This window comes from Malus sylvestris, chromosome 1, assembly GCF_916048215.2.
Source record: "Malus sylvestris chromosome 1, drMalSylv7.2, whole genome shotgun sequence".
Classification (NCBI taxonomy): domain Eukaryota; kingdom Viridiplantae; phylum Streptophyta; class Magnoliopsida; order Rosales; family Rosaceae; genus Malus; species Malus sylvestris.
Window position 1 is genome coordinate 19,417,403 of NC_062260.1, and position 15,617 is coordinate 19,433,019.

The window sequence follows — 15,617 nt, forward strand, 5'->3', positions numbered from 1 at the left end:
GTAAATTTCTTCAATTAAACTTAACATGGATACATTCTCAAATCAAAACATGGGTACATTCTTCAAAATCACAAATCAAAGAAAAAAAATATTAATTTTAATAACATTAGTAAATTTCTTCGATTAAACTTAACATAGATACATTCTCAAATCAAAGAAAACAAAATGTACCCATATAAGTTTAAAAATGGATTAGAAAAAAATTGAATAGATTTTATATAAAAAAAAGGTACATTTTACATATAACAAATTTGTATATTTAAGAATGAGTACATTTTAAGATTAAAAATTTGAAAAAATAACATGAATGGGTACATTTAGCAAAATTTAAAATGGGTACAACACAAAAAGAAATTAATATATGGGTACAAATTAAAACTGAAAAGAAAATTGGTACAAATTAAAAAAGGGTTGCAAATAAAAATGGGTACAAACTAAAAATAAAAATATATGATAAAAAAATTTAGCCATAAATATAAATATACTAATTGTAACATTTTTAACATTAAATGAATATATTTAGAAATAAAAAATATTTTATTATTGAAATAATTAATGATTTTATTAATACCAAGGACCTTGATCAAAAATTGAAAATGAATAAGGTTTTAATCAATGGAATAACAAAAGGAATGATGAGAACCTAATTGACCATTTTAAAAACAAGGGTATTTTACGAATAATAGTGGGTGGGAAAAGAGTATTAGATTTTTTACACTTTTAAGGATGTGTGAAAAAATAAGACAAAATGGTGGATCTAGCAACTCTCTTTTTTTTTAGGTAAATTCTGCCTCTCTATACATATAGCAATATGATAAACTGACAATGAATAAGAAATACGATAAACTTTTCAATCCTATAAATACTTTCTTCTTTCCTATGTTACAACACTTTTACAAATTCATGATGATTTTTTAAAAATTTACTATTATTAGAAAAGGAAGGAGAGTTCGAAACTATTATAACAATATATAAGACAAGGAGTTTCGAACTTGCAACTGCATAGGTAGAGATTATTACAAATTCATGATGATAAACTACATCATGGTTGTTGATAATAACAGAACTAACGCTAATTTTCAAATCCAATATTTTTTATCGCTAACATAATAATTAAAATTCTATTCACATGTCTGGAGCTAGGGAGTTAAAAGTTTTCTTTAGTGCCCAAGGGGTGGACGTTAACCTCTAGTTATATTTGAGAAAATAACTTACACATGCTAAATTCTAAGGATTAAAATATCGGCCATGCAAATAATCTCAGGCCTCCAATTTACTGATATTTCGGAGGATATATCGTTATCGTTTTAGGTATCAAGAAAAAATCAACAAAAATGATAGATATAGGCATTGAAACACATAATTTTGGTCTAAAACTTTCATAGATGTTATGTACATTATCAATGAATGTATTGAACAAATAAAACTCAAAATTTACTAATAATAAGATATACATATGATAAAATATAAGTGGTATGTAATGCGTGTTAACAAAAAGTTTTCTAATAAAATGTTTATTAGAATGAATAAACCATGCATAAATCCATAGTTTGTTTAAACATTAGATTACAATTTAGATAAGTGTCCAACTACATAAATGAAGAGCTCCTATAAGGTTCAAACAATGAGGAACAACCATCTAGATTCATACAATAGTCCTACCAAGTCATGTAAATCGAGCAGTTTGTAAGCCATGTTTGAACATGGTGCACATATGTCTCTCTTGAGCTCCCTAATGTCCTCCCATACATGGGATAGTTAGGATTAACCCAACTAGAAAGTCCATAGTCCGTTTCATCATCTTGAGCTCCATAACTAGTTCCACTATAATCAGACATGACATACCCATAGCCATCATAAGATTCATTTGAGTTAGTACTAGGTCTAGTTTCTATGCTCATAGATCCAAAACTGATCGTCATGTCATCTTCAGATGGATTGATTGGTGGCTTCTTTTCCCTGAGTATTGCTTCCCAATTGCACCAATGCTTGGTCTAGCTTCTCTGCATCCATGATCCTCATCTTGGGTGGCATGAGTAAAATCAGCCTCGATAGTAAATGAGCTATATTGTCTTCCTTCTTCATTACCTCCTGATCCAGCATTACTTCCTCCATCATTATCTGACGAATTGGATGAACTTTCCTTTCTACTAGTACTGGCATCATCTCTCAAGGGACGTCTTTGACCTTGCCGAGTGCCAAGCATATCCCTTTCAAATGAAGAAGTATCTCCACTCCTAACATCTTCGAATATGACTCTATCAACATCAACTCCTTCTTGGGCAACATGTTGTGCTATAACGGCATCAGGGTTGCCTTGTTCATCATCCAAGTGAGCTATCATAATCCATTGTTGAATTGGATTATTATCATCATCAGATGGTTGCCCTGCAATGTCAAGAAGGTCTATGTAGTCATTTTCTGCAACCTTGTTCATTTCGGCCTCTTCATCACGTAGCTTATGTTTCATATTATAATAGCAAAAGACAATCTTTTCCAGCCTAGTATATGCGAGACGGTTCCTTTGTTTCGTGTGAATAAGAGCAAATGTACTCCAATTTCGCTCACATGCCGATGATGATGCTGTTTGGGACAATATACGCATAGCAATTTTTTGCAAGTTCGGGGCAGAATCACCATGAAGATTCCACCATTTTGCTAGGGGGATCGATTTTCTTGATTTGATGGCCATCTCAGTGCGAAATGTCTTTCTACAGTCTCTAAAATTTATCACCTGGATTGATAATGTTTTGTGTTCAGTATGCATAAAACTAAACTTAATGAGGAAGACATTGTTTTGTGTTTACTTACCTCAGCCCCAAATGCTTGCAAACCTCTATCCCCAGTTGGATTCAACCTTTCAAATACGAGTTGGAGTCCTGAAAGTAACTCTTTATTGTGGCCAACCTTTGTTTCATATTGATATATAGGGTTCAAGTAGTGGGCTACAAATATGAAGATTAGTTAATGCACGTTGTATAAATTTAAAAATTGATGCACGTTTTTACTAAGAGATTAAAACATACCAGCTTGATGTAATGGACGAGATAATGTGACATCCCATCTGTGATTGATGATTTTGAGAATCCATTTTTTTCCCTTCAACTTAGAAATCTTCTCTTTCATTATGTGAAACATATCATATAAGATAGGCATTGTAGGAACTACCTCTGTGTCAACAATTCGCATGATGCTATACAAAGGCTCATAGATGGATTGCACTCCTTCCATGGCATCCCATAATCTATGATCAAGGACTCGACTTTCAATTCTCTTCCCTTCTTCTGATTCACTGAATCGACTATTATACCATTCCTCACTTGTAAAAAGTTGCATCAGCCCAGCTTTCTTATTTAAGATGCTATTGATGGTGATGTAGTTTGTCGCAAACCGAGTTGCACCGGGTCTGACCAAATCTCCTTGACAAAAGATCCTTATCTGGGCCAATAGCCAACCATGATTGTAAATGTAGTTGGTTAATTTCCTAGCTTTATTTATGACATTAGCCACCGACTCTTGCTTCCTAATATCTTCAAATATTAAATCAATGCAATGTGCAGCAAAGGAGTCCAATAAATAGGATACCGTTCCATCATTATCTCTCCAGCCTTAACAAAGGCTGTGTTGGAAATGTGCCCTAAAGCCAATCATGTGATGATACTTTACGGACATTTCACATGTTAAACTAATCTAGTTTAACATATAAAGGGCATAAATTATTGTTTGAGCCGTCTCATATAAATGTTATATGCTTAAAACGATAAAGTCCAAGGAATTTGTGATTGGGAGAATGTAATCTAATGAAGTTAGATTCATGAGACCATTCTTTCGTAGACACATCCTAAACGTTCCTGATCATAGGATTGCCAATTGGGCGTTGACAGTCCGTTAAGATCAGTACGTACTATGTCTTCTCTCAGGGAGAGTGATTAGTCTCGAATCATTGGTGTGTGTGACATCAAGACAAGTACGGTAGGTGCTCAATAGAGAATGAGTTCACTGAACGCGATCAACGAAGAGTTCTCATATTCCATGTCACATGAGAACTCATGGTTGGGATAATGCAAAGTAGTCCTTTGACCTGAGGCATCATAGTTGTCTTGTGGTTAAGACCTTGATCTTTGATTATGTCAAAGTCATCCCACCAGGAGGGTGTCCACGGCATCGTTGGGGTCAAGCCGCTTAGCTATGGAGACAAGTGAATGCGCAACAAGGGATCTCTAACCTTCAAACCGTTTGAAGGAGAATACTCTCTGATATGATTTGAATCTCTGGCCAGAGTATGAATGAGATTTGGGAATGCGTTCCTAATCACATTCAAGGTAATCATATAAGCATAAGACACACATTGGATAGTAGACATGAGAAAATAAACTATCAAACCAAACAATGTGGTCAAGAGTATTAGATTAGAGAAGGACCGTATTGCATTTGTAATCTCGAACTGAATAGGTTCTCTAACCTCTTCTGATTAGCTTGGGTAACCATGATATGCTGCTAGGTGTCACTCATGGTTTGTGGAAGCCCTAAACGTGTATAATCACTAAAGGGAGAATTGAAAATAGTTTCAATTCACAATCGATGTAAAATGGTTTTAATCGCCCACTACCTCGCTAAAAGGAACCTAATGGATCGCACACCGTGAAAGGTGGAGATTGGAGATTAAACGGAAATGAGTAAGAATGATTAAATGGTTTAATCATTTATTTATGGCAAGGATTAATTAATATGTTAATTAATCAAACGAATAAGTTCGTTAAAGACTTCGGGATAGTTTTGGACCTTAAGGCCCAATGGGCTTCGAACGTCAAGCCCATTAACTTAAGTTGTATGACAATTTAATGAATAAAGATTCATTAAAGCCCAAAAGCCCAAAAATCCCCTAAATGGCCAGCCATGATGAAATGAATTAGGGTTTTGGTTGTTTAGGTCACTTAAAGAAGTGACTATATAAATGATTTTATAGCCAAATATTCATTAAGTGTTAAATGGGTTTATTTTGGGGGAAAAATTGGTGAGAATTGTCTCTCCATTTCTCTCTAAAGAGGCCAACACCTTGGAGGGTACATCTAGCAATCCTACTACTCCAAGGTCACTCATTTCTTCTACAATCGAACCTTGGTGTCGAGAATTAGAGGTTCTCAATTTTGGGAACTTGGAGAACCTATTCTTCCATCCAAATCCATGGATCTAAGAAGCAAGGAATGAAGGCCCTTATCTCTTTGGGTGATTAGCCTTTGCTTATGCAAAGAGGAATCTACAAAGGTATTTTTCAACTCACTTTGTTTTTGAGTTGATTATTGGTTCACCAATCTACTAGGCTTTGAATTTCATGGTCATGTTTTGTTTTTGAGTACATACAAGCATGATTCCGCCCTTTAATTGTTAATTGCATGCTATATGATGTTGCTCAAATGAACATGTTTTACAAAATAATTCCTTCAGGCTGAACTATTGTCGGTGACAATATGAACAACATTCGATGGCCCAACCTCTTTTATGACATCCTTCAACAATTTGGCGATGTACTTTGCATCCTTTGTTTTATTTGAAGCATCCACTGATTTCAAAAAAAATTGTTTTCCCGTTTGAGTAGGCCATGAAATTTATTATGGACAACCTCGTCGGGCCAATCCATCCATCACTCATGATGGTGCATCCATACACGCCCCAATCTTCCTTTACCTTTTCCACATAGGCTTGCATGTCTGTGTGTTCCATATCTAAGTACTTATGCTTTATTTCATACTGCGATGGTGTGGCTACACCTTGACCTAATATAATCGAACTCATATTAGCAGTTGGTGTGTTTAGAATATTTAAGTTCAAGAAAGGAAAGTCATAAGGAATAAAGCAAAACCTGTTTGTTAGGCTGCAGCAATTATGTTCTTGAAATGAGGGGAACTTGCTTTTTGAGGAGCCACATTCTCAAGTATGAAGAATTTGCTACAGTATCTTCCAAGTACCTCTGTTGAGTTTCTAATCATGCCTTTGATTGTTCTCTGTTTTGCTCTAGTGTTGTTGTGTGGCATTGTTAAAGGAGGAGATCGGAGTGGGTCTTGAAGGCTTTGAGTGCGACGTTATTGCGGTTGACTACTACCACTTGCTCCTCTTGCAAATCGTTTGCTTCCCATTCCGTAAACTTTTCCTTGTCTAAACCATTCTTCTTCCCTTGACGCTCTAATGGCAACAAGGTAATCTTCTTTCTCCGCAGGGTGCATGTCTGGATGATATGCATATCCATCATCATCCGCATCATCATCATTATCAACAGGATTGCTACTTTTATTGCCCATGTATCCCCCTTTTGATGTAGATCTTATGTTTTCTTTAACAGATTTCTTATGTTGTTTCCTATACTCTTTATCCTTTATCCATGCAATTACCTCCTTCTTAATATCTAGTGGTACTTCTTTGCACTTCTTTACACTCTTATGTGGATCAAATCCGGCCAAATGATACTTTAACCATGTAATTCCACCACTTTGAAATGTGGATTCACAAAATGTGCATATTGTGCCATGCTTAATGCCTTCTATTGGACGAGCATATTTCCATGCCACATCAAGACCACCAGGCACACTAGCTCCACTCGGTCTACTACTACTTGCCATTTTTAATCTATCACATTTAAATATATTAAATTAACTTACAATATTAAATCTATTACAAAAATAATACAGATCATGAGGGAGAGCCACATACCTAAAACAGCAGTCAAAGAGAACTTGCAAACAAGGAAAGAAGCTCACAGACTAAATAAAATTGAAAAGCTTGCAGATAAAGAAGAGAAGCGAAGATTTGGTGCCCCAAAAAAAGTAAAACAGCCTCTGATTTAAAGAGGGCTTCTCTCGTGATAACAATGGGAAGTTTTGGGGGTTGGGGGACAATGGTATATGGGCTTTGCAGACTTTATTTTATGGATTCCATTTGGATGATTCTCTGGTTTTGATTGAAATAAAGGTAGTCAGATTTTTTTGAGGTATATGGGCAGTGCATTGCATATTGCCAATTGCCTGACTTCAAAAAGTGAAAAAGAAACAACAAAAAAACAAAACAAATATTAAATGATAAAGAGTTCCACAAAAAGCTCATACACATGTGCATCATTTTCTTGCGAGTATTAAAGATATGTTTGACGAGAAATTTAATATTTGGATTTGTGTATTTCTTTCTCTTCAGATAAGACACGTATGTCCTCTCAATTCATTGTGCATAGATTCTTTATAGTAATAATTAATGGATACTCCAAAAAATCTTTTGAATTGGATATTGCCAAAAGCCTTCACACATATCTAATCACTGCCCACATACCTCCAAAAAATCTTTTGGGTTTCAATTTGCTTCAAAACTTTTGAATTTTTTTGGGTTTTGTTATAGGTATCGGAAATATCGAGAATATCGGCAAAATAATGGAGATATCGCACTTATCGGGGATATATCGTCGATATAGGGGAAGAACTAAGCATCATGATTGTAGTTATGAAAATGGAGGCCTAATTTTTGTCAGGAGCGCATGTTGTAAAATTTTGAAAGTACATGATTGCAATTAAAAATGGAGGCTTACCTTTTTTTTTTTATTCAAGCAGTATTTTACAAAATTTATCTAAACTACGAAAATAAGACTTGAACTTAAGTGTTGACCAAGTCGAGGTCTACAAAATAAAGGCTTATTGGTATTACTATTTATCGTTTATGAAAAAATGCATTTTAGTAACAAGTTCATGATAGTATATAATTAAGTAAGGGTGAGTGCAATATGATGATTTTTTTTTTTTTTTTTTTTTGTCAAAGCAATATGATGATTCGGACAATACGTAATTTGATTAACTAAGTGAATTGCTGATAAACAATGACGATGACAGACATTGGCGGTGGTGACAGCATAGATAAGAATAGATGATCACCAATCATGATTAATTGGTGGATTAGCTATTTCCCAAATGGCAATCATATCATTATCTTACTTTTAAGTCATCTCTAATACAAAACCTATGTTTTATGATATTTAAGACAAAATCAATTTTATAATTATAGGAAGGCTATTACATAAAAAAGTGTAGTTAAAAAAAAAGTTTTTTGACTTAGTTATTCTTAAAAAAAATTGTATGCATACAAAGAACCATAGTAGAACATTTTAAGATGTAATATTGAAAAAAGGGAAACACTTAATTTCTACAAGTTAGTGCATGCATGTAAAATAAATCATCGTCCCATACAACTTTAAAGAAATATTTTATTTTCATCTTGAATTTTTATTTGTAAATTGCATATTTTTTTTACTTATTGACATATTATATGTGCAGGCAAATTTTTTAAGATGAAACCTAGAAGAAATTATAGCTTATTAATTACGTACAACGTGGAGTTTACTTCTATACAACTGGTCCGAGTTGGGATCTTAATTTGTACATGAAAATTATTCCTTTATAATATCACTATAGTGAGTTTCTACTCTACCTATATTTTTATATTTAAATTCAAAGTGCAAAGTTATTACAAAAGTTGCTGGCATATTTCTAAAACAAAGCTTAGTGTGGTTGCTTCTTTACCTACTCTGATTTATTGGAGTATGAAGATATTTTCAGCTGGTACTCACTCAAGGAATAAAACATGTAAATGGACTAGATTCGGGTCAACACTTCTTCAACCAAGCAAAATGAGATAATAAGGGAAGGAGGATCTTAATGCATTCAAATTAATGCCCCTACATTCAATGAGAGATATGCTGCCCTTGATTTAGTGAGAAAACAACTAATTAGGAGAAAAAAAAAACTAATTAAAACAATTCGTCTTTAGAGCTCATGGTTTTTAGTCATATGGTCGTGGGCACAAATGTGGTGAATTGTCCTAGTGATTAGGGTTTTCCTCTTCAACTACTGCATTCAAACTCTTCCCCTTCCACTTAAATTGAAATAGTAATATCGCTTTGTACATAAAAAAAGGGAACTGTTATTAGCACTCTAAAAATCTCATTATACACTTCTTACAAGTGTATTTTTCTTTCTAATTATAGAAAGTTTGGAGTACCAACTGTGATTTTTGGAGTGCTAATAACAATTCTCTAAAAAAGAAATGCCAAATGTATATAGAAGCGAGTCAACTCAGCAACAATTTTAATCACCTTGAAAATGAAACTATCAATTGCTTTATTTGTATTTATGATAAATCTAAGAAAAGATTTCTATCAAGGTATAAAATATCAATGATATCGGAAATATCAGTAGTCCAAAAACACGGAAATTTCGATGGAAAAATCGGGATATTATCGATATCGATAAAAATTGAATAAAAACCACGGAAATTGTAAGAAGAACTTGGAAATTTTTATTGAAACCTTGCAGGATGTTTATTTAGTCAATTATCTATTAGTTTATCACAAAAAATTGGAAGGAAATGCATTGCATGATAGATATAACTGATGTAAGTTGATTATATAGCGAGCTGGCAAACATTGTGAGTGTAGAAAATACGTAGTAATTAATGAAAGAAGTTTAAACACACCATAATCATTTATATATAATGAATTAGTACAATATTTTACACTTTATACATTGCATGGTAAGATACATGAGTGACTTAGCAAGGTCTAAAATATCGATGATATCGGAAATATCGGTAGTCCAAAAACACGGAAATTTCGATGGAAATATCGGGATATTATGGATATTTTAGACCATGATTTCTATAGCACACAATAATTTTTGAAATATTAAAACTTTTAGTCCTTGATTAGTGTAGTGAAATCAGCTTCATTGTTATGGTTATCCATGCACACTCTTTGAAAATGGTAACTTTCCTTCCATAGCTTTGATAACTCAAGCGTACATACATTATGCATGCATGAAATCTATTGAGAAAGAACACCTCCTATTTTGTATTTTTTGGGTATTTCAGGAGTTCAAATTAACTGTGAGATTTTTGTTCAGAAATGAACACTTTTTTTAATTTTCTGATTTAATTGCTGCAACAAACTAATTAGAAGGGAAATCCCAAAAACAAGTCTTATATTTTTGGAGGTGTGTTTTCACCAAATCAGTACTCTTTAAGATTCGTGTGTACCCAACAAATTGAGTGAGTTGATGGCTGTTGCATATAAAACTAGATTGGGACTCTAATACATTAGGATAGTGGGTTCCAAAAATTTAAGAGTATGAAAATCACTATTCATTCTTTATTTTCTAGGTCCATATGTAAAACGAAAGAGCGCCCCTCCTCCCAATCGATTTCCAGCTTAGTTTTCTCTGAGGCCAGTTGTCTTGATAGAATTATTCTCCTTAGTTTGGGGAGATTCAATTTAAATTTGTAAACTATCGTAAGAAAATGAGTGATTTTGGATTGTTTGAAAAAATGGGCCTAAACGAAAAAAGAATAATTCAGTAAAAGAAAAATGCATATGCTGCAAGCCCTGTACTGCCCATCCAAGAAGACAGTCACATGACTCACACATCGTATACAAATATTTTACAGAATGCAGCTACTCTTTCTTTTTGCATGACAAAGTTATGCATCATACAACCATAGAGAGCTAATTATAATTTACAATTTTCAGGTTTGATGTGGTTTTCAAAATTTTATATATGGATTTAAATTTTCTCGGGTTGTACCTTACGGTTTTGAAACTTTATTAGTTTATACATTTTGTCCATTTGAACGTCTAATTGTTTGAAATAATAAAAGCAAGCCCTTTTTCTTCTGCAACATCTTTGTTTATTATGTATATTCTTTTCTTTAGATTTATTCAATCTGATGTCATAAATTAAATAGGGGTATGCGAGGGGCCAAAAAAATGTGCGAAAATTGGCTATTTTTGTTCTTCGCCGATATATTCCTAAATTGAACTGTTGATTTTTCTGCAAAAAATGGTATATAACAATAGACCCAATAACTTTACTTCAAAGTTTCAAACTATTCTTCTTCTCCAAACCCTCCAATTCCAATCCCCAGTCCCCAATTTCCCCCAACAACCACCAGCGCCTGATGCTGTCATCGTCCAAATTTTTATGACATTTGACATTGAGACCTCACAAGGTTGGATTTCTCCATCCGCCACTGGGAGGAGGTGGAGTTGAGTCTAGTAATATGGGCTTGTTGGAGGAGGTGAAGTTGCTCTTCAATGAATTATCTTTCTTTGGACCTCATCAAGGTGGAGATTGTTGGTGTATTAAATTGGATCCGAACTCTATGATTGATTGAGTTAAATTGAAAATCTTCTACCAATAATACTCTAGGTATTCAGACTCATGAACATTTCTGAATATACGCCATGCTCTCTTGTTCTCATAGATTAAATACGTGGTGTATCACAACCATAGGTACACAAAGTTCCATGCATCTACCGGTCATGGTAGTACTCCCCCAACGACGTCGTGTCTATATAAGCACCTCAAACAATAAACCTTTCCTCACCTATTCTCTCTCTCTCTCTCTCTCTCTCTCTCTCGGCTTGCTAAGAATAGATCTTCACCATTAGTACACTGTACACCCTTCTTCTTCTCTTCTTATATATATATATATATATATATATAAGTTTGTATTTGGCCGTTTAATTCTTCCAACTTTTCTTTCTTTTCCTTGTTGTTGTTGTTGGTGGTGGTGGTGTTCTTTCTTTCTTCTTCAATTCTTAATGGTTCACATCTAATCTCCCAAATAACTCACAGTACGTAATCTGATTCTGATCCACAAGTCTTTCAAACCCATGGAATCTATGAATTACACAAGTAGTTGGCGCCGTGTTGTTACCTTGTGCTTATTCTTTTCTTTTTTCATGAAGTTATTTTTAATTTCCCAGTCGTTGAGAATCGTATATTCTGTTAGGGTTCCCAGGGCCTCAGGTCATTGGATCCACTTACCACATCAACCAATGCTCGTGGCTGACGTACACAAAACATCAATTGCTCCCTTTTCTTTTTTCCATATATTTTCTTCATATATTTTTATTTTTATTTCCTTTGCTATTTCGATCATATATTATCTTTCTTCCTTTGGATGATGGTCGTCCAAGTTCAATCTGTACCTTGAGAGAAAAATTGATGATGCAGTCATTGTTTGCGGGTGCCGCATCACCAAGATTCTTAAGTGAGTAGTGTGACATGATTTAATTGATTTAGTTATGCCGATCGGCTCACGGAGTTGAGAATCTTGATGATGCTGCATCAGCAATGGATGACTATACTCCCGCGGAACTGAAAAAGGTCGAGTTTTCAGCATCCAAAACCAACAAGGTAATAAACTCTTTCCAATCATCAGCCGTTAATATTCCATATCGTTGTTTCTTAAACATAACTTGGTTAATTTTTCTTGATCATGTTCTAACGAGTATCATCATTAACGTTTAAAAAAATATATGATATTATACTTACCTTTGTGTTCCATTATATATATGTTTTTTCAATGTGTAGATCAAGTGGGTAACTGCAGTTACTTTAGGATTTTGCTTGTCATGGAAAGAAGAATTTCTGGGTGATTCTGCTTTTGGAGTTCTTTATTGGTGAGTCATATATTTGGAATTTTTGAGATCTATAAATTTGGGAGTTCCTGTAATAAAAAAAAAAATCCAATTGAATCAAAATTTATAGGTGGTGGCCGTCATGTGGTTCAGTGATTCAGGTTTTTTAGAGTACTCTTCAGTATGACATATCTCTATTCTCAATTGAAAACTTGATATCACCTGTGAGGGCTCTGACTCAATCATGAGTTCTCTTTCTTCCAAAGAATACAACCACGTGTCATCATAGTACTCCCAAAAAATTTCTCTGATTTCTATATCATCCTGAGAAAATTCTGAGCTAAGCAGTTACTGTATATCCAAATAGTTTAAAAGCATAAAAGACAGATGTTGCCTCATCTTTCCAACATAGAGGCATATATATACATATATATATATGTGTGTGTGTGTGTGTGTGTGTGTCAATACATATACATATACATATACATACATACATACATACATACATATATATATATATATAATTTTTTTGCAGTAATAAGATGGATTTCCGGATTCATAAACATGTGCTATTACCTGAAGAGCTGAGCTTCTAGGCCTATTTCACCATTAGTTATCACCTTCAAGACTACCGGATCTGGCAGCATGCCACCAGCAAACACCTATTAATTAGCATGTGAGTTATGGATTCTTTCAATCACTTACTTTTTATTTAGCGTCACTTCCTTCTACATCACTTGCTATAAAGTACTTTGGAGAATCGTAAACATGTACATGTTCTTTAATGGCTATAGCTACAATTCATATTCTTTAATGGCTCATCTTTACATGTTAGAGCTGGTCGATGGTACTCCAAATACCATGCACGCACATATAAAGCCAGGCAATGCACGACAGAATCCCCGACATGCAAAACAAGACAAACGTAGAGTCGCAGAGGCTGGAACTCTCTTTTGGTAGAAAGCCTCTGCTGGAACTCAGAACTCAGAAGAGCAAAAGATAATTATTCGTCTCTGTATATATAATATACAATATCTGTGCATGTCTTGTTTTCCCCATAGACAATTGTACGACAGACACACATACAGTACGTATTCAAAGAAGCATCTTCATGGAGGAATGAAAATTGATGATGTTCTAGATTAAATTGCGATTATTTTTTTATTGAATATTGTCAAAGATTATTTGGCTTCAACGATGGAAGAATGGCATAGTTTGTAACTTCAGAATTTATTCTATGTAATTTTACTAACGCTTGCCTACTACCTTTAATTTTTGTAGAGCACTTTTGTTAAGTATGATATTTAGGCAACCATGGCTAACGTTGATCAGAAGAGAGGCGCGCATACATGAAAAAAGAAAAAGAAAAAGAAGAGCATGCATAAACATTTTGAGCCATTGGATTGTCAAATACCATTGTTTTAATTTATTAAAAATCTGAAGAGTCTAATGATTCGCCTGGCCTATAGAATTACATGATAATGGATAAATCATTATTTCAACGCAGGTTGAGGGAAGAAATGAAAAAATTGTGTCCACTTGAAGGTAGAAGATGAATTATTCATAAAAAAAGAGAAGTTTTCTTCATTATCAAATTTAGTATTCCCTCAATATGAAAAATCATTATCCTCCACTATCAACATACCTTGAATTTAGGACCTTGTTTGATACACATGATTGAATTGGAATGGAGAACTCTTAATATCAAGGTATATTGAAGGTGGAAATGAATATGGTTTTTCATTTATTGAGGATTACCTATGAAGGAAATTCATCCCTCTAATCCATCTTCCATCCAATCTAGGTGTTTATAATTTTATAATTTCTCCCTCAATATACCTTCAATTTAGTAGGTTATTATTCCAATCCAATCTTGTATAGCAAATGAGTCCTAAAATATTATCTATTTCAATCCAATCATAAAGAATGAAGACCTTAGGGTTCTCAACAATCAAAGGTTACTTATGCTTACATTTTTTTTAAGCTTATAAGGGAACTTCTCATATAAAGAAATGTTACGAACGTTAGACCCAAGACTATCCTCATAGCACATACACTTAAGAAGTAGAAGAATCTTAACCCAAGTCATGTGGGACATTGAAGACAAGGAGCTATTATGTCAAGTGAAAAGAAGGGAGACGAATCGTTCATACATTTGAAGGTCCACAATAGGTTTTAGAGTGAGTGAGAAAGAGAAAAGAAAAATGGTGACTTTGGATGCGGTCGTTATGTATCAACGTTTTTTGACTAAAATCTTGTTGGTTTTCATGAAATTAATGCAATAATGCATTTTCTGTGTAAGTTGTTATAATTTTTAATTCCATTTAAAAAAAATAAACAAATAAATTAAAATTTGATATTTGTATTTATTTATATTAATGAGATTCTAAATAAAATCCATGATTTGTGGGATTGAAAATATTAAAAAAAAAATAATTATACATAAATAAAACCCATGATTTGTAATTACTTATATTAATGACATTTTACATACAAAAAATTGGTAATTTGTATACGGTATATTTTACATACAAAAAGTTGGTATATTTTATACAAAAAAGGTGATCCGTTTTATATAAAAAATTAGGGTACATTTTATATAAAAAAACAATGGGTACATTTTACATAAAAAACAATAAATACGTCTTACCTTAAAAAATGAGTGCATTTTACATATAAAAAAGTGGTACATTTTAAAAGACAAATGGGTACAAATAAAGGGTTAAAAAAATATATGAGTACAAATAAAAGTTTCAAAAATATGGACACAAAAAGAATGGGTGCAAACTAAAATTGAAAAGAAAATTGGTACGATTAAAAAAAAAAAAAGGGTTGCAAATTAAAATGGGTACAAACTAAACAAAATATATGTGATACAAAATTTAGCCATAAATATAAATATATGAAATGTAACTTTTTTTACACTAAATGAATATATTTAGAAATAAAATTTGATTATCTTGACATGTAAAATATTTTATTATTAAAATAATTAATGACGTTTATTAAAACCAAGAGACCTTGATGAAAAATTGAAAAGGCATAAGATTTCAACCAATGGGGTTGAAAAAAGAGGGATGAGAACCTAATTTATCCAAAATAATAATAATAATAGCAATGAGTATATGCATGCTAAGTTTAAAGCAGATCATTAACCCTTACTACAAAA

General features: G+C 33.2%; 1 protein-coding gene and 1 long non-coding RNA gene across 2 annotated transcripts; one reads left to right on the top strand and one right to left on the bottom strand.

The window, feature by feature from the left end:
- Positions 1-1,918: 1,918 nt before the first annotated feature.
- Positions 1,919-3,231, bottom strand: LOC126614341 (uncharacterized). The gene is made up of 3 exons (XM_050281953.1): positions 3,027-3,231; positions 2,812-2,945; positions 1,919-2,734 (listed from the first exon to the last, which is right to left on the bottom strand). The coding sequence occupies exons 1-3, from the start codon at positions 3,229-3,231 to the stop codon at positions 1,919-1,921; spliced, it is 1,155 nt and encodes a 384-aa protein (XP_050137910.1).
- Positions 3,232-11,450: 8,219 nt separating this feature from the next.
- Positions 11,451-13,595, top strand: LOC126601712 (uncharacterized). The gene is made up of 2 exons (XR_007615796.1): positions 11,451-12,224; positions 12,402-13,595. It is a non-coding gene; the product is annotated as an uncharacterized LOC126601712 (long non-coding RNA).
- The last annotated feature ends 2,022 nt before the right edge of the window (positions 13,596-15,617 follow it).

Bases quoted from the DNA above. Each gene is read 5' to 3' on its own strand.
- LOC126614341 (XM_050281953.1), bottom strand. From the start codon at position 3,231: ATGGAAGGAGTGCAATCCATCTATGAGCCTTTGTATAGCATCATGCGA. The intron at 2,946-3,026 runs GTATGTTTTAAT...TCATATTTGTAG, and splicing joins TCGTCCATTACATCAAGCTG to CCCACTACTTGAACCCTATA. The intron at 2,735-2,811 runs GTAAGTAAACAC...TTATCAATCCAG, and splicing joins TGCAAGCATTTGGGGCTGAG to GTGATAAATTTTAGAGACTG.